The 17842-nt window shown below is 38.1% G+C and overlaps 6 protein-coding genes across 7 annotated transcripts; 5 read left to right on the top strand and 1 right to left on the bottom strand.

Annotated features, from left to right (window-relative positions):
- Nucleotides 1–29: 29 nt before the first annotated feature.
- On the bottom strand, nucleotides 30–4392 carry Smc5 (structural maintenance of chromosomes 5). Its single transcript, XM_076429176.1, has 13 exons — nucleotides 4253–4392; nucleotides 3698–4025; nucleotides 3292–3630; nucleotides 3062–3190; nucleotides 2789–2996; nucleotides 2555–2686; nucleotides 1965–2489; nucleotides 1759–1888; nucleotides 1438–1684; nucleotides 955–1362; nucleotides 606–833; nucleotides 252–527; nucleotides 30–170 (listed from the first exon to the last, which is right to left on the bottom strand). The coding sequence occupies exons 1-13, from the start codon at nucleotides 4309–4311 to the stop codon at nucleotides 30–32; spliced, it is 3150 nt and encodes a 1049-aa protein (XP_076285291.1). The 5' UTR covers nucleotides 4312–4392.
- A 405-nt stretch (nucleotides 4393–4797) lies between these two features.
- On the top strand, nucleotides 4798–8502 carry LOC143211469 (uncharacterized). The gene is made up of 3 exons (XM_076429197.1): nucleotides 4798–7874; nucleotides 7944–8030; nucleotides 8087–8502. The coding sequence occupies exons 1-3, from the start codon at nucleotides 6846–6848 to the stop codon at nucleotides 8150–8152; spliced, it is 1182 nt and encodes a 393-aa protein (XP_076285312.1). The 5' UTR covers nucleotides 4798–6845; the 3' UTR covers nucleotides 8153–8502.
- A 214-nt stretch (nucleotides 8503–8716) lies between these two features.
- LOC143211470 (uncharacterized) lies at nucleotides 8717–10655 on the top strand. The gene is made up of 3 exons (XM_076429198.1): nucleotides 8717–10245; nucleotides 10321–10407; nucleotides 10471–10655. Exons 1-3 carry the CDS (start codon nucleotides 9217–9219, stop codon nucleotides 10534–10536), a joined length of 1182 nt encoding a protein of 393 aa, XP_076285313.1. The 5' UTR covers nucleotides 8717–9216; the 3' UTR covers nucleotides 10537–10655.
- A 139-nt stretch (nucleotides 10656–10794) lies between these two features.
- LOC143211139 (uncharacterized) lies at nucleotides 10795–13248 on the top strand. Its single transcript, XM_076428600.1, has 2 exons — nucleotides 10795–12942; nucleotides 13029–13248. Exons 1-2 carry the CDS (start codon nucleotides 11911–11913, stop codon nucleotides 13236–13238), a joined length of 1242 nt encoding a protein of 413 aa, XP_076284715.1. The 5' UTR covers nucleotides 10795–11910; the 3' UTR covers nucleotides 13239–13248.
- A 547-nt stretch (nucleotides 13249–13795) lies between these two features.
- Nucleotides 13796–15218, top strand: LOC143211466 (uncharacterized). Of its 2 annotated transcripts, XM_076429193.1 has the most exons (3): nucleotides 13796–14821; nucleotides 14934–15020; nucleotides 15078–15218. In XM_076429193.1, the coding sequence occupies exons 1-3, from the start codon at nucleotides 13796–13798 to the stop codon at nucleotides 15141–15143; spliced, it is 1179 nt and encodes a 392-aa protein (XP_076285308.1). In that variant the 3' UTR covers nucleotides 15144–15218. The 2 variants fall into 2 exon arrangements, with proteins under 2 accessions (XP_076285308.1, XP_076285307.1); XM_076429192.1 differs by having other exon boundaries at nucleotides 14934–15159.
- A 702-nt stretch (nucleotides 15219–15920) lies between these two features.
- LOC143211471 (uncharacterized) lies at nucleotides 15921–17662 on the top strand. The gene is made up of 3 exons (XM_076429199.1): nucleotides 15921–16949; nucleotides 17393–17479; nucleotides 17536–17662. The coding sequence occupies exons 1-3, from the start codon at nucleotides 15921–15923 to the stop codon at nucleotides 17599–17601; spliced, it is 1182 nt and encodes a 393-aa protein (XP_076285314.1). The 3' UTR covers nucleotides 17602–17662.
- Nucleotides 17663–17842: the final 180 nt, after the last annotated feature.

Here is a 17842-nt window from a genome sequence, read left to right as displayed (position 1 = left end):
ATTTACGAACAAACATCTTCAAACAACGGCTAATCATCTTCTTTTTCCATTGTTCTAACAACATGTTCACAGTACTCCTTCGTATCAAAATCTGTGTGACTGATCATGTATGGTCCATTGAACACACAGTGCACTGTCACAGTCTCTGAATACTGTAGATCAGGTAGCAGCTGAATAAAATGAAACATGAATGAATATTTTTCGTTTGTATTCCCTTATGAAAAAAGGTTCAATAATTAATTTATACTAACTTTTGGCGTGAGCAAGAAATACTGAGAGCTGTTTGGTTTCCCAGTCATCTTCACAAGTAAGTTAAATACTCGTCGCTCGTTCAGTGCATCCATACCCTGATTAATTTCGTCGACACATCGGAAAGGTACTCTCGAAAGTTCCTGAAGTGAAATCATGTAAATGGCAGTGGTCACAGCTCTTTCACCCCCACTTTGGTGGTGTCTCGTCAATTCTTGCAACTGGTCGGTGTCTCTGAATTTCACTAGGATTTTCAGGCCATATTGATCGAAGTCCATCTACAAGCGAAACATTAGTCTCCTTACAAGTTCTTTATTAATAAGTGCGTGACCTGGTTCCGTTCCGCGATGACTTACAGCGTTTTCAGCTGCTGCTAGTAGGACTTCACCGGCGCAACCCATCTCTGAGAAGTATGAGCTGAAGTTCGCATTTATTTTATCTACGATTTTCGACAAAGGAGTCAGCCATTCCTCTCGTAACTGGTCTATTTGTCTCGATTTTATTTCCATCTCGCGTGTCTTCGTCTGAATGAACTCTTTTAAGTAGTTAATTTCCTTTTCCACAGCGTCGTAGTTGCGTAACACCTAACACAGATTAAATTCAAGCACTTATAACAATATTTTTGAATTATAATTTTAAGATTTAAGAAAAATCTTTGAAAACTGTGGCTGCGCGTGCGAGAAGGATAGGAATCATGATACTCACAGATTCTCCATCCATATTATTTGTCATACAAAAGACTTTCGCTTGTGCTACGTTCAGCTCATTGTTGATCTCCTCCATAGTTGGTGGCAATTTGCTAAAAATTTTGTTTATCGGTGCAAACGCCGCATCGGATGGGCTAAGGCCATTAGTGGTTTGTAATGCGTCATTATACATTTTCTGCACTTCGTTCTTCATGGGTTGCATTTCTATACTGAGTTGCCTCACATTTTCCACTGCTACTTTCAGATTGTCCCTCTGATCCTGAGACTCGTTCATTTTCGAATTTAAGGTACGGTTTTGTAGCTTTAATGCCAATTCGACTTCTTCGCTCGTTATAATGGATTTACAGCATTCCTCCAGTTCATTATTATATATTTTATAAAATTGTAATTGTTTATTTAAGATCACCTGAGAAATTTATGATGAGGATAAGTACTATGACATGAACAAGTTTATTTCAAATTATTGGGACGAAGATAAAACCTTTATTTCTTTCATAGTATATTCCTTAATTTTGTCAATGCTGGTCCGTTCATCTTGCAAATCCCTGATCTTCTTTTCCACCATAGATATTCGAGATTTTATAGCTAGTATTTGTTGAAGATCTTGCTGGTGTTTGTTTCTACTGGCTCTGTGCTTATCTAGTTCCTTATTATGTTCGCAAATCTTTTCTTCAATTTCCCTTATTTGGTTGCAAATTGTGTTTTTGTTTTCTTTCATCATTTTCAATCTGAAAACAATTATTCATAAGATGTGAATGGGCACAATTACACTTTAATCGATCTATTGCAGTGTAACACCAACTTTTCTTCGATCTTTAATAATTTTGACTTCTCTAACACAAAAGATAACATTCCCGTACTATGCACTGGTTGCATTCCAATAGATTTTTGCCCTGTGTATTTGGACTTGCTTACTGAATATATATTCGAACCTAGAGAATAAAAATTATAGTAAACCAGAAATGTTTAACTTTCGTCCAAAGCAATGAAAACATATTTTCAACTTACGACTAAAATAGCGACGAATGTTATGAGGTATATGCTCAATACTGTCCTCAACAGCGTTAGTTCCTACTGGGATGTTGTTTAAATTGTACATATTTACTAAATATTTCATGATCGTGCTCGGAGCTTCAATCAGCGATACCAGGTAATGAGTAAAACCATATTGTGTAATATTCGCTAAAGGTACAGATGGTTCCATCGAAACGTGTCTATTAGGGTCAGAATGTGCAGCATTCACCTGCATTTTCTGCTCATCTCGTAGATAATGCAACAACAAATTCATATCCCGTTTATTCTCACAAACAAATGCAATCAGATCACGGAATGGTATAATACATTCTAAATATTTCGCATAAACTGCGTCTTTCACGTTTAAATTGAGCAATATCGGTTCGTGTACCATTCCAGAGAATTTATCACTATTTTGTCTCAACCATTGTACCGCTGTGTATGTATCAATACTTCTTTCCCTTAAAAGCTGTAGTCGCTTGGCTTCAATATTAAGGAGTTGCAGTTCTGTCTCTTGAGCTGCAGAGTTATAATTAAATATAGTTTATAGTAAAATATAATTGTTACAGACATAAACAATATACCTCTGATTCCAAGGTTCATCCTCTCTTCTTCCCTCTTCAGTTCCGAAACTTGATTTGTTAGAATACTAATTTTGCTCCTTTGTGTTTCTATCTTTTTCAAGGTTTCCTCTCGTTGTCTTTTTACAGTTTCCTCTGAAAAGTGTAAAATTGTACAAGGCATCCCTTTCTAACTTAAGCATTTCAAACATCGCTTTTATCTTTCGTGATATGAAATATTATCAAAAAAATATTAACCAGATCCAATATCATTCAGTATCAGAGTCAAATCACTATCCAATTTAGTTTTCTGTTGTTGTTCAACCTCAATGTCGGCATCACGAGCTTCCTCAGTCTGAATTCTCTGCCGGCAAGTAATTTCGCATTCCTTCACTTTATTTTCATGTTCCATAATAACATTCATCATTTGTTTAAGCTTGGCGTTTTTAGTACTGACTGTATTGTTCTGCAATTAAATTATATTTCAGATAGTTCTTAAAATTCTCGAAATGAATATTTTTAAAAACCCACATGAGTTGTTATGGAATTCTGAAGTATTTTAATTTCCGATTTCAACTTTTCTATTAGTTCGTTCATTGGTTTCATTTCAGCCTCTAAATTAGTCACTTGTTCCGCTGCAGTCTCCTTTTTCTTTTTCAACTGCAAAGTACATTTAGTATTAAATATTATAAAGTAATTAAAATTGTATGATATTTAATATTATTTATCTTGTGGCCAACATTAGTTCCAACTATTTTTACCTTAAGCAGTTCTCTTCGTTTTTGATCGTATAATAACCATGCTTTTTTTTGTTTTAGAGACACAATCTTTTTCTTTATCATTTTCCTTTCTTTAATACCACTAACCGCTTCCTTCAAGCCATCGTGTATCTGAGTCTTTGCTTCTAGTAACTTTTTTTTGCTTGCCATTTCCGATTCAAAATTTTTATGATCTGCTCTATATTCGATCAATTTTTTGTGACGTTCTAGAATTATAGGATCACCGACCGATCTCTCCGTATTCTGTAACAGCTCTTGTGCATTCATTTTTGAGAAGTCTTGTACTTTGTCTTGAGGAAGAAATTGGCAAAGATTATCTATCTGGAAAATAAAATAAGGCACATAGAGCTTTTAGTTGGATAAATTATAGTTAAATCTAGAATAATACCTGGATATCAAAGCTTTTCGTTAAGTCTTGTATTTCCTTTATGTTCGATGGCCTTTCATTGAGAAACCAGGAAGACTTTCCTTGTATATTAAATATTCTGGTAATAATAATATCTTTGTTCCTCTCACTTTTGAGATGAAGTTCTATTTTCGCTTGTTCACAGCCAGCTTTCACGTAATCCGAAACATGAACAGCACGGCCAATTGTACTTGGCTTACCTCCCAAGCCAAGAACAATGGCACAAACAATTGTTGACTTCCCGGTGCCATTAGGACCAATAATTACATTCAAGTACCTGCCAGGTTTTACAGCAACTTTATAATAAGTCCTGCAAAATAAATATTCATTATTAAACCGTAGAATAAAATTGAACAAAGATGAATTAGCTTTTTATTCGTGTTATAATTTAATAAAGTCTTTAAGAAAGGAAAAACTTGTCTCCTTTATCGCAGTTTTTATAAACCAATCCTCGAACTAACGAAATTTATCATATTTCATAATTATAATTATGTATTGCCATAAAAATGAATACAAGTATTTAAGTACTGTACTTACACAAAGTTTTCCAAATAAATATAAGTGATGATTCCTTTATCGATGTGACTATTGCTCATGTTGTTTTGTTTTGTGTACGTTACTTTTGAATGCCGTGAAGTTTTAGTTCATGATGGAGAATAAGTAATCATCGCAAGACATTTTAAATGCACTTTGTGTAAAGATACACTTTCGAACTATACGAAGTTCATCCGGTACTACCTCTAAATATTTAGTCATTTGTTATTTCTAGATTGCACCAGAGTTTGGCAGCAGCACATGAACATAACCTACAGAAACACAACGTGTATATACGTACAAAGAGTCGCCAGTTGAAGACAGTTGAAGATTTGTCTCCCCACTCTCCTTTCTCCTTCTATGATGCTATTTCTCCACGTTTCCGCCAAGACACGGTCACGTGTCGCAGTTTGTCTTTGTCGTGTACGTGTTACAATGTCACGTGACTAATTCTGTACTGGCAGAGAGAGGGTGACTATTTCCCCTCAAATCAGATGAATTTCCAGTGCAGTGATGGATATATGTATATGTATTGTACGATTGTTTCACGCACGCGCGTCCAGAGGCAGTAACGTATCTATGTTCTTGAGAAAAGAATGGAGCACTATTATTGGCGGGAAAACACCGGAAGAATCCAGGATTATATGACCAGACAAGCATGCCACGAATTTTTGGCAAGTTATTGTTAATATTTGATTGGTATATATGTACGTACTATACATTCATTTTTCAAAATCATATCATAACAAATTTTGCACGATTATGCGGAATGACCAAGATATGTATCTCCTTTTAATCAAACTTTTTACTTTACTGATGCTCAAATTGTCGCGCATGCGCGAGAATCCCGCCCAATATGATTGGGAGTCTCTGCATTTGAATGCATTTTAGGATACATCCGATGCAGTTGGATAAAATGTAATTAATAGACTGCGGATTTTATGCATTTATGACGAAAATAGGTTAGCACAATTTGAAGCAGTGGACATATTAAAAAGATTTAAATACATCAGCGTATTGGTTTAGGCTTAATCAGATAATTAAAAGAAGAAAGACATTTTTATTTCGCTCCTGTGTCTTGCAATCAATATAAACACTCTTTATTTTGCATCAAGATTCGCAGTCTAGTAATTAGTAATTACTCGAAGAAAAACTGAGACATACTATAACCTTGATTATTTAAAAATAATGAACCTTTTCTTTCTGACACTGCAACATTAATAAATTGTTGCATCAGTTGAGTGCAGGAAGTCGTCAAAGGGTTTTTTGCAAACAAATTATATAAAGTATTTTGTTGAGAATATAAAATAGAAGGGGTGTATATCAAAATTAAGGTTATTAGTAGAGATATAAAAACTTAAGCATAAGATAGCATGTAAGTGACTGCAAAAATTCAAGAACTTTTTGCAAAGTATGGAGAAGAGAATTACTTTTTATTATTATTACTTTGTTAAAAAAGTTTTGATCACAATGTTAAAAGTTTATCGTGACTTTCGCACTTACCTCAAAATCAGGCGATCTGCGAATTTGCTAAAAGCAGAAGCAACTTTTGTTTATTTAGTTTACTGCGTGTCTGTCACTTAACTACATACATGAGTTTTTAAGATGTAAATCAATTTGTGATATGAAGAATCGTTTTCCTATAAACGCAGTATGTTATTACGTTGTTAGAGTCACTGATGGCTACGTCGTGGTATACGCGATTTACTGGAAATGAAAAATGATAAGGCATGATATCACCAAGAAAAAACTCAATATCTATGTAGTAACAACACTAGGCAATAGGAAGTTGATAAAACAAGCTGCATTTGACGCAGGCTGACGTCAAACGTGCAATTATCGTGATACAGAAAATAGTGATAGTTTAGTTTAGTCGTATTTTTAATACAAACCCGCAAGAATTTTCGCAAACAGCAAATATTATCGTAACCCAGATTGTCGGCATTTTATTTGTAAGACTAAACAAATCATGCAATAAAATGCGAAGCTACTGAATGGTACAAGGATTTATTAATAACGACTGCTCATTATTCACTAATATAATGGCGATTATACACTTTTAAATCTCTACTCATTTATTCGAAATAAAATACACGTGTCTAGAATTTTCTCGGTTATTAGGATGAAGATCTGTTTCACTAATGAACATAATTTTATCACAAAAAAAAAATCATCAACATGATCTGCACATGTTTTATTATTAATACATAAAATTTACAACGACAGTTATTACAACCATCAAAAGAAACAGTTATGAAACAGCATAAGCAGGCTTATAAAGAAGTGATACGCGAACAATAAAAATTGTCGTATCGAAAGACGCTATACACAATTAAGATAAAGTTGCCGCCACTACAGATACGCGAAATAACCATCAAATTATGCAAAGTGTTTCGCTATTGCTGGACGCGTACAACTCAATTAGACTCGTAATAAAGGCAAAGTATAATGGTGTTGCAAAATGATTGTACATCATTATTATTATTTTCTTGCTACTCTGAATGTCAGGTACTTGCGCAGTCTTAAATGTCCAGTGGTCGTAAACGGTGCGTACGAAAATTGCGCCGCAAAGTGAAAAAGAAAACCTAACAATTTCATGTTAAAAATGTTGGGCTCACCGAGACGAAACCTGAAGGCTATGTACCACAGAATCCGGAAATTTCTTTATGTCTCGGACTTCGTAAGGCTCATGCGGCCATGCATCTTCCTCATGTCCGCTCTCGGATTCTTCCCCTACGAAACCAATCTGTCTTCGACTAAGCTAGCCAAGATGAGTTTCATTGGATCAGTAATAAAGATGATATACATTACGCTTCTATGGCCATTCATGATCAGTAAGATGCAGTTTACATGGAAAGAATCTTATTTCACGATACATATCGTTAGTATCTACACTTTCGGTGTCGTCAGTCTCTGGGCAATCTTCGTGTCATCCCGATCGAAACTGCATCTGCTTCGAACGGTTTCGACTGCCTCCCGAATGATATCACGTGAAATATTTTGCAGCACGGCTAAATGGATGTTCTGTATCAACATCGTGAAATTGGTCATGTTTACAATAGGCATTTTTGAGGTGGGAGATGAACTATGGATGCTCGTTGTCACTTTGGTAGGTGGCTACATATTCGTCGTGGCTATGTTGTCGATTACACTGTTCACAAATAGTTTGTACGTGTTGAGCCTGTGTTTTCGGAAAATTAACACGTCACTGGAGAAATTGAAGAATAGTCTACTCACAGATGAACCTCATCTGCTCAGAAGGGTCTATCATTCCCAGAAGAATCCCACGTTGCTCTTAGAGCTGAAGATGCTTAGAAGGCAGCATCTGGAGTTCAGCAGGATCATCGGTGCGATTAATGAAACTTTCGGTTTGGAGATCATCGTTATCGTCGCATTGACTGTTACGGATATCACTTTTAATCTATACTTGTTTTTGGCACAAAATACTGACGATGGCAAGATCGTGAATCTGTGGTCGCTTAAAATCGCGTATGTCGTTTTTAATAGTCTGGTATTGATTGAGCTGGCTGTGGTCTCCGAGAAGGTGAGGGACCAGGTGAAAAATATTGGCACCAATATTCATCGGATTCTAGTTGTTACCTTTGACGAAACAATTTCCACGGAGGTAAGTTGAAACAGCCATTTTCCAGATACACAATCGATACCATTTTTGTTTCTATTTTTCGGAACGTAGTTGGAGCTATTCTCCATGCAAGTTCTTCAGCAATCTTGTACGATCACAGCAAAGGGGCTAGTGATAGACGTGACTCTCCTGACAAAGGTAAATTTCATCAAGCTTTTGCTCAAGAAAGGATCCTCTACACCTTTCATTTACAGGTAGTGGGGATCGTTACGACTTACCTGCTGATACTGATACAATTACTTCTCATGAAAACGTGCTGAACAAACTCTACATAAATCACAGAATTATATGCACTAGAGACATCTGATCTCACTCACAGAGTTTGATGACATCGCCCATGCAAGTATGCTGTCTGTGTGCAATTTAAAATAAAATACGTTTTTCTTGGAATTGTCTATCTAAATTTTCATTGCCCTATGACAATTTCATTTTTGAACGCAGTCATTGGAATTATTAATGTTATCATATCTACGTGGATTAATATTCTCGTAACTCAACTATACCCAGGGTGAGTCACCTAACGTTGTCACCTCAAATATCTTTGCTGTTTTTAAAGATACGTCAAATGTCTGAAGGACAAAGTTGAATGGTAAAATTGGGGCTTATAGGATACCAAATAAATTTATGTTATTATGTAATTTTGTTTAGAGACACAAAGGTCACCTTCATTTTTTTAAATGGAATGTCCTATGTTTTATACCATAGATCGATAGACTATCGAATTCTGAGTAAAAATGTATTGACATTCATATGTCCTAAATACAATAGTTAACGAGATATTATTTAAACAATTTTCTTTCTCCTTTAGATAATATCTCGTTAAGTATTAGGTTTAGGACATATGAAGGTCAACACTTTTATACTCAGAATTTTATACTCTATCGATCTATGGTATGAAAAATAGGACATTCCATTTTAAAAAACGAAGGTGACCTTCATATCTCTAAAAAAATTACATAATAACAAAAATTTTTTTGGTATCGTATGAGACCCATTTTACCATTCATCTTTGTCCTTCAGACATTGACGTTTCTTTAAGAACGACAAAGATATTTGAGGTGACAACATTAGGTGACTCACCCTGTATATCATGGCCATCGTATAATAGATATGCGATGTGTCGATCAAATTATACAAAGTGTTTCTCCATTGTCAATCGCATACAGATCAATCGGACTTCGTTCAAAAAAGTGAAGTGTATGTTTAGCTAACTTCAATATCAAATGCGTGTTTAGTCTTCTACGTTCGATGGTCGCAAACGGTGCAAATCGAAACCTGTAGTCTCCCGTTGAAACGAGCTTCACTCCACGCAGAACAAAAAGAAATGTTCGATTCGCTAAGAAGACACCTGAAGGTTTCGTACTACAAAATCCGGAAGTTTCTTTATGTTTCGAACTTCGTAACGCTGATACAGCTATACATCTCCGTCATATCCGCTCTCGGATTCTTCCCCTACGATACCAAACTGTCTACAACTAAGCTTGTCAAGACGAAGTTCATTAGATCTGTAATAACCATGATAATCATTACGCTTCTGTGTTATTTCATGATCCGTAACATGAAGATTACAGATAAGATATGGAAAGAATCTTATATCACGATGCATATGGTTAGCATCCATATCTTGGGCCTCGTCTGTCTCTGGACAATCTTCGCCTCATCCCGATCGAAAATGCATCTTCTTAGAATGATTTCGACTGCATCTCGCGTGTTATCACCTGAAGAATTCTGTACCACGGCTAAACTGATGCACGCTATCGATATTGCGGAAGTCTGCATGTTTACATTAGCCTTTCTTGGCATGGGAGATGAACTATGGCAGGTCGTGGCTTGTGTACTAGCTCTCTATGTATTCGCCGTGATAATGTCGGTGACTACACTGTTCACAAATTGTTTGTACGTGTTGAGCCTGTGTCTTCGGAAAATTAACACGTCTCTGGAGAAATTGAAGACTAGTCTAGTCACTGAAGAACCACATCTGCTCAGAAGAGTGTATCATTCGCAGAAGAATCCCACGTTGCTCTTAGAGCTGAAGATGCTTAGAAGGCAGTACGTGGAATTCAGTAGGATCATCGACGCGATGAATGAATCTTTCGGTTCGGAGATGATCATTATCGTCACGTTGTGTGTCATGGATATCACTTCTAATCTATATATGTTTTTGTCACAAAATACTGATGATGGGAAGGTCGTAAATCTGTGGTCACTTGAAATTACGTATGTCGTTAGTACTAGTGTGATATTGATTGTACCGACTGTGATCTCCGAAAAGGTGAAGGAACAGGTGAAAAATATTGGCTCGAATATTCATCGGATTCTAATTGTCACTTACGACGAACAAATTTCCACGGAGGTAAGATGAAGCAGCCATTTTTCAGATACACAATTTCAGATACACCATTTTTGTTTTATATTTTTCGGAACGTAGTTGGAGCTATTCTCCATGCAAGTTATTCAGCAACCTCACACGATCACAGCAAAGTGGCTAGTTATAGACGTGACTCTCCTGACAAAGGTAAATTTCATCAAGCTTTTGCTCAAGAAAGGATCTTCTACACTTTACACCCTTCATTTATAGGTAGTGGGGATTGTCACAACTTACCTGCTGGTACTGATACAATTCCTTCTGATGAAAACGTGCTGAAGAAACTCTATATAAACTATAGAATTATACGCAGTAGAGACATCTCATCTCACTAACAGAGTTCGATAACATCAGTGTAATCTAGATAAATAAAAATGTAAATGTTTGTTTGTTCATAATCTGAGATCTCCGAAACGGCTGAACGTAGAAAGCTGGGGTTTGAGCCATTAGTCGCAGCGTTTCTTCGGGAAGGTTTTAGGACAATCCGCATTCGAAAAAGTCCGTTTGTTCACAAGTTGTGACGTCATTAGTGACCAGAGACGCCTTTTTCGCCCTCTTTTGGTCACGTTTCTGCTTATAACTTTTGACTGGTAAGACCAATATTCAATTTGAGGTACTCATTGGGTTGAGCTCGCCGAGATCTTTCAAATGTCCACTGATCCGATACTGTAGGTTGCATAGTTTAGGAGTTATAACACAAAAAGTGTGCGTTTTCTTAAACTTTTTAGTTTACCGACTTTTTAAACAGCTGTAGCTTTTCAACGGTAGGTTTTAGGAAAAATCTGAGACCACCTTGGCTATTGGAGATTTAATTCTCTACAACTTTTATATTTGACACTTTTTTCTCTGACGCAATCTAAGGGGTCATGCAAAAAACGATATAAACTCGAAAATGTTATTAGTTTTGCTTTAAGGTATTTTCGGCTGTAACTTTTGAACCGTTTGTCGGAAATAAGTTTTGGGCAAACAGGCTTACTTAGCGTGCGAAAGTTTACAAAATGAGTGCAACAGTTTTAGAAGTTAGAAGCAGAAATATGGTAAAAATGGTATATAATAACATCGCGTCTGTCTGTCTGTTTGTGACGGCATCAACTGAGAATTCACACCTGTGACAGGTAAAAACATGCTTTTTTCTGAAAAACAGCACCATATGTTGGACGTAAAAGCAACACGTGATGTTATACTAAATAGTTTACGATACCATTTCACTTTAACCAAACTGAGCCAGAGCAACGCGTGACCGGGCACAGCTAGTTTTATATAAAATACATTTTTCTTGGGATTGTTGAACGCATTCATTAGAATTATTAATGTTGTCATCGCTACGAGGACTAATGTTCCCTTAAACTTTCGAGATGGAGGATTGGGAGCTACTATACTCCTTTCTAAACAAATGAGCAACTGAACTATGAAAAATGGCATGTTGTAAGACGCTGTACATAATTAAGATAATATCGTGGCCACTGCAGATATGCCATGTGTCCATCAAATTATACAAAGTGCTTCTCCATTGTGAAGCGCATATAGATCAATCGGACTTGTACATTACCAATATTATTCTTCAAGCTACCTTCAATATCAAATACGCGTTTAGTCTTAGACGTTCGATAGTCGCAAACGGAGCAGGTTTATCCCAGCAGGATAAATACAAAAATGTTCGACTCGCTAAGACGACAGCTGAAGATATCGTACTACAAAATCTGGAAATCGCTATACATCTCGGACTTCGTAACGCTGATACAGCCATACATGTCCATCATGTCCGCTCTCGGATATTTCCCCTACGATACCAAACTGTCCTCGACTGACAAGCTTGTCAAGCCAACGTTAATCGGATCTGTAATAAAGATGATGATCATTACGCTGCTATGTCCATTCATGATCTATAACATGAAGTTTATAGATAAGACATGGGAAGAATATTATAACACGATATATATGGTTTGCGTCCACACCTTCGGCGTCGTCGGTCTCTGGGCAATCTTCGCCTCATCCCGATCGAAAGTGCATTTGCTTCGAATGGTTTCGACTGCATCTCGCGTGTTATCACCTGAAGAATTCTGCACCACGGCTAAATCGATGTACGCTACCGATATTGCGAAAGTCTGCCTGTGTGCAATCTTCATTTTTGGCTTGGGACATGATCTATGGACGGTCGTAGCCTCTGTAGTAGCTTGCTACATATTTATCGTGATTATGTCGGTGACTACATTGTTCACGAATTGTTTGTACGTGTTGAGTCTGTGTTTTCGGAAAATTAACACGTCTCTGGAGAAATTGAAGACTAGCCTACTCACTGAAGAACCACATCTGCCCAGAAGAGTGTATCATTCTCAGAAGAATCCCACATTGCTCTTAGAGCTGAAGATGCTTAGAAGGCAGCACCTGGAGTTCAGTAGGATCATCGACACGATGAATGAATGTTTCGGTTTGGAAATCATCGTTATCGTCGCGTTGAATATCATGGATATCACTGCTAATCTATACTTGTTTTTGGCACAAAATACTGATGACGGGAAGATCGTGAATCTGTGGTCACTTCAAATTTCGTATGTCGTTAGTACTAGTGTGATATTGATTGCACTGGCTATGGTCTCCGAAAAGGTGAAGGAACAGGTGAAAAATATTGGCTCGAATATTCATCGGATTCTGGTTGTCACTTTCGACGAACAAATTTCCACGGAGGTAAGATGAAACGGAGTTTGGAGGGCAACTGCCATTTTCCAGATACGTAATCGATACCATTTTTGTTTCTATTTTTCGAAACGTAGTTGGAGCTATTCTCCATGCAAGTTCTTCAGCAAAATCACACGATCACAGCAAAAGGGCTAGTGATAGACGTGACTCTCCTTACAAAGGTAAATTACGTCAAGCCTGTGTTCAAGAAAAGATCCTCTTACACCCTTCACTTACAGGTAGTGGGGATCGTCACGACTTACCTGCTGATACTGATACAATTCCTTTTCATGAAAACGTGCTGAAGGAACTTGGTGAAAACAAACGAAATCAATTACAATATTATGCGGACTAGAGACATTCCATCCCACTAAACGCGTTCGATAAACATCGTCTATGCAAATATACTGTCTGTGTGTGATTTAAAATAAAATACGTTTTTCTTGGAATTGTCTATCTAAATTTTCACTGCCCCATGAAAATTTTATTTTCGAACGCAGTCATTTGGATTATTAATGTTGTCACCGCTACGAAGACTAATGTTCCCTTAAACTTTCGAGATGGAGGATTGTGAGCTACCACACTCCTTCTTAAATGAATGAGAAACTCAACTATGAAAAATTGCCATGTCGTAAGATGCTGTATATGCGATGTGTCCATCAAATTATACAAAGTGTTTCTTAATTGACAAGCGCATACAGATCAGTCTGACTTCGTTCGAAAGAGTAAAGTGTATGTCTTGGTAATTTCGATATGAAATGCGTGCTTAGTCTTCTACGTTCGATGGTCGCAAACGGTGCAAATCGAAACCGGTAGTCTCTCGTTGAAACGAGCTTCAACACCACGAAGTACAAATAGAAAAATGTTCGACTCCCTAAGAAGACATCTGAAGGTTTCGTACTACAAAATACGAAAATCGCTATACATCTCGAACTTCGTAACTTTGATATGGCCATACACCTTCATCGTCTCCGCTCTTGGATTCTTCCCCTACGATACCCACCTGTCTTCGTACAAGCTTGCCAAGATGAGTTACATTGGGTCTGTGATAAAGATGATAAACATTACGCTTCTATGTCCCTTCATGCTTTATACGAAATTTACGAAATGGGCATGGGACGAATCTAACACGTCGTTACATTGGATTGGTATCTACATCTTTGGTATCGTCGGTCTCTGGGCAACCTTCGTGTCATCCCGATCGAAACTGCACCTACTTCGAATGGTTTCGACTGCATCTCGAGTGTTATCACCTGAAGAATTGTGCCGCACGGCTAAATGGATGTATGCTATCGATATTCTGAAAGTCTGCCTGTTTCTTAGTTACATTTATGACTTTAAGGGTGGCTTATGGACGATCGTACTCTACATGCTAAGCTTTTACATATTCTTCGTGGCCATGGTGATCACTACACTGTTTATAAATTGTTTGTACGTGTTGAACATGTGTTTTCGGAAGATCAACACGTCTCTAGAGAAATTGAAGACGAGTCTAGCTACCGACGAACCTCATCTACTCAGAAGGGTGTATCATTCCCAGAATAATCCTGCGTTGATCTCAGAACTGAAGACGCTTAGAAGACAGCACGTAGAGTTCAGTAGTATCATCGATGCATCGAATGAGACTTTCGGTTTGGAGATCATCGTCATAATCGCGCTTTCTATCATGGATATCACTTTTAATTTGTACTCTTATTTGATACATAATACTGTTGATGGCAAGATTGTGCATGTGTGGTCGATCAAGATTGAGTATCTCACTTATGATTGTCTGGCATTGATTGGGTTGGCTCTGGTCTGCCAGAAGGTGAAGGACCAGGTGAAGAATATTGGCATCAATATCCATCGGATTCTTGTTATCAGTTTCGACGAGCAAGTTTCCACAGAGGTAAGATGAAACGGAGTTTGGAGGGGAACAGTCATTTTCGTCTCATTGTTGTTTCAATAATATAGGGATACACAATCGATACCATTTTGTTTTTCTATTTTGGGAAACACAGTTGGAGCAGTTCTCCATGCAAGTTCTTCAGCAAAATCGCGCGATCACAGCAAAAGGGCTAGCGCTAGACGTGACTCTCCTGACAAAGGTAAATTACGTCAAGCCTGTGTTCAAGAAAAGATCCTCTTACACCCTTTATTTACAGATTGTGGGGATCGTTACGACTTACCTGCTGATACTGATACAATTCCTTCTCATGAAAACGTGCTGAAGAAACTCGGTGAAAACAGACTGTATCGCTTCGAAATCAATTACAGAACTATTATTGATCGATAACATCGTGTATGCAAGTGTATTGCCTTCATATGTGTGCCGTACTTTAACGAGTCAGACTCGTGATGAAGATTTGAAGAAAGTCTAACAAATATGAATGTTATTATACCATAGAAAAAATATAAATTTTCTGTTCTCTTCTACGCCATGTTTGAAGTCCGTGATGCTGACTTGGGTCGGCTAGACTGCGATGAAATTAATCATTTTCAGTGGGAGTTGTTTCATTTTAAATAAAATCCACTTTCCTTGGAATTGTCTATTTAAGTTTTCATTACGAAGACAAGCGTTTCCCTAAAACTTCGACATGGTGTACGGTGAAGTGGCATGCACTATTTTTCCTGCTTTACGCTATAAACACAATGACAAACGCGACCATGGAAAATGTCATGTCGAAGGATGCTGTATATAAAGATAGTGTCGTGTCCATTGCAGTTATGCGCAGTGTCCATCAAATTATGCAAAGTGTTTCTCCATTGTGAAGCGCATGCAGATCTATTAGATTCGTTCAAAAGGGTGAAGTGTGGTGGTGTCGCGAACTGATCGTACATTACCAATATTATACCCTTGCTACGTCTAGTATCAAATACGTGTTTAGTCTTAGACGTTCGATAGTCGCAAACGGTGCAGATCGAAGGTGTCCCGTTGAAACGAGCTTCAACACCACGAAGTGATAGACTGAAGACAGACATTTTAATTAAACAGACCAAATAGAAAAATGTTCGACTCATTAAGAAGATACTTGAAGGTTTCGTGCTACAAAGTATGGACATGGCTGTACATCTCGGACTTCGTAACGTTGATATGGCCATACACCTTCATCGTCTCCGCTCTCGGATACTTCCCCTACAATACCGATCTGTCTTCGTACAAGCTTGCCAAGATGAATTTCATTGCGTCCATGTTAGTGATAATAATTGTTACGCTTCTATGTCCATACGTCAGCTACAGGATGAAGTTTCTAGACATGATATGGAAAGAATCTTACGTCACGTTACATTACACGAGTATCTACTGCTTCGGCCTTGTCTGTCTCTGGGCAATCTTCGTTTCATCCCGATCGAAACTGCATCTGCTTCGAATGGTCTCGACTGCATCCCGCGTGTTATCACCCAACGAATTCTGCAGCACGGCGAAATGGATGTTCACTATCGACATTGTGAAACTCTGTCTGTTCTTTACTTACATTCCTGACTTGCAAAAAGACCTTTGGGTGATCGTATCCACCTCGATAAGCTTTTATGTATTCTTCATGGCCATGGTGATGCTCACACTGTTTATAAACTGCGTGTACGTGTTGAACCTGTGTTTTCGGAGGATTAACACGTCTCTAGAGAAATTAAAGACGAGTCTAACTACCGACGAGCCTCATCTACTCAGAAGGGTGTATCATTCCCAGAAGAATCCTGCGTTGCTCTCAGAGCTGAAGACGCTTAGAAGACAGCACATAGAGTTCAGTAGTATCATCGATGCATCGAATGAAACTTTCGGTTTGGAAATCATCGTTATCATCGCGTTGACTATCATGGATATCACTTTTAATTTGTACTCTTATTTGCTACATAATACTGTTGATGGCAAGATTGTGCATCTGTGGTCGATCAAGATCGAGTATCTCGCTTATAATGGTGTGATACTGATCGCGCTGGCTGTGGTCTGCGAGTTGGTGAAGGATCAGATGAAGGATATCGGCTACAATATTCATCGGATCCTTGCCATCACCTTCGACGAGCAAATTTCCACCGAGGTAAGATGCAACGGAGTTTTGAGTACTTACTCACGACGGCCGAGTTTCGAAGGCGACGCCACCTCGACCCGGGCACCCGTCTCGTTCGGAGCTCATCAGGCGCGTTTCATACTCGCTATTCGTGGCGCCTGCGACTAGGAGAACTAGGGCCGCCACGGGGAGCGAGACGCGCGGCCGGGTCGTGGGGGCGTAGCCTTCGAAACTCGGCCGTCGCGAGTAAATAAATCCGAGCGCTGTTTTAAATACGCGAACAATTGCATAGAAATTTTTGAAAGTTTTATTATATTTTGATAACCTTTCGAAGAACGTGTATAAAAATTGTCAATCTCGAAAGTTGATTTTTCAATAAGTTGTTACAACTTGTCTTGAAGCAAAGAATAAGTCCACCCGCTTCAGGATAAAATCTGCTAAGTCAATTTCTGTTTTTATTTTTGGAAACACAGTTGGAGCTATTCTCCATGCAAGTTCTTCAGCAAAACAACACGCTGACAGCAAAAGGGCTAGCGCTAGACGTGACTCTCCTGACAAAGGTAAGTCACATGAAGCCTTCATTGAAGAAAAGATCCTCTATATCCTTGATTTACAGATAGCGGGGATCATCACGACTTACCTGCTGATACTACTGCAATTCCTCCTGATGAAACCTTGCTGAAGAAACTCCGTGAAAGCAGACTGTATCGCTTCGAAATCAATTACAGAACTATACCTCCACACTAGAGACATTTCATCCCACTAAAAGCGTTCGATAAAATCGTCGCTGTCTGCTCGAACATGAATTTCGCGTTACTTATTCAGACGTTCATCACATAATGACTGAACGTGTTTGCGTCTGGTTTAAAAGAAAATGTCTGCTGGCGAGTACAGTGGATCAGTCGCAGGATCCGTTCTTCGAG

The sequence above is a fragment of the Lasioglossum baleicum genome, chromosome 8 (assembly GCF_051020765.1).
Source record: "Lasioglossum baleicum chromosome 8, iyLasBale1, whole genome shotgun sequence".
Taxonomy (NCBI): domain Eukaryota; kingdom Metazoa; phylum Arthropoda; class Insecta; order Hymenoptera; family Halictidae; genus Lasioglossum; species Lasioglossum baleicum.
The sequence above is the reverse complement of the archived record's forward strand: the minus strand, read 5'-3'. Positions and strand labels throughout refer to the sequence as shown.

Coding starts and splice junctions, on each gene's coding strand:
- LOC143211469 (XM_076429197.1), top strand. CDS start 6,846: ATGTTAAAAATGTTGGGCTCACCGAGACGAAACCTGAAGGCTATGTAC. Junction 7,875..7,943: donor ACGAAACAATTTCCACGGAG/GTAAGTTGAAAC, acceptor TTCGGAACGTAG/TTGGAGCTATTCTCCATGCA. Junction 8,031..8,086: donor ACGTGACTCTCCTGACAAAG/GTAAATTTCATC, acceptor TTTCATTTACAG/GTAGTGGGGATCGTTACGAC.
- LOC143211139 (XM_076428600.1), top strand. CDS start 11,911: ATGTTCGACTCGCTAAGACGACAGCTGAAGATATCGTACTACAAAATC. Junction 12,943..13,028: donor ACGAACAAATTTCCACGGAG/GTAAGATGAAAC, acceptor TTCGAAACGTAG/TTGGAGCTATTCTCCATGCA.
- Smc5 (XM_076429176.1), bottom strand. CDS start 4,311: ATGAGCAATAGTCACATCGATAAAGGAATCATCACTTATATTTATTTG. Junction 1,363..1,437: donor ATACTATGAAAGAAATAAAG/GTTTTATCTTCG, acceptor TAAATTTCTCAG/GTGATCTTAAATAAACAATT. Junction 171..251: donor ATTTCTTGCTCACGCCAAAA/GTTAGTATAAAT, acceptor CATTTTATTCAG/CTGCTACCTGATCTACAGTA.
- LOC143211466 (XM_076429192.1), top strand. CDS start 13,796: ATGTTCGACTCCCTAAGAAGACATCTGAAGGTTTCGTACTACAAAATA. Junction 14,822..14,933: donor ACGAGCAAGTTTCCACAGAG/GTAAGATGAAAC, acceptor TGGGAAACACAG/TTGGAGCAGTTCTCCATGCA.
- LOC143211470 (XM_076429198.1), top strand. CDS start 9,217: ATGTTCGATTCGCTAAGAAGACACCTGAAGGTTTCGTACTACAAAATC. Junction 10,246..10,320: donor ACGAACAAATTTCCACGGAG/GTAAGATGAAGC, acceptor TTCGGAACGTAG/TTGGAGCTATTCTCCATGCA. Junction 10,408..10,470: donor ACGTGACTCTCCTGACAAAG/GTAAATTTCATC, acceptor CTTCATTTATAG/GTAGTGGGGATTGTCACAAC.
- LOC143211471 (XM_076429199.1), top strand. CDS start 15,921: ATGTTCGACTCATTAAGAAGATACTTGAAGGTTTCGTGCTACAAAGTA. Junction 16,950..17,392: donor ACGAGCAAATTTCCACCGAG/GTAAGATGCAAC, acceptor TTGGAAACACAG/TTGGAGCTATTCTCCATGCA. Junction 17,480..17,535: donor ACGTGACTCTCCTGACAAAG/GTAAGTCACATG, acceptor CTTGATTTACAG/ATAGCGGGGATCATCACGAC.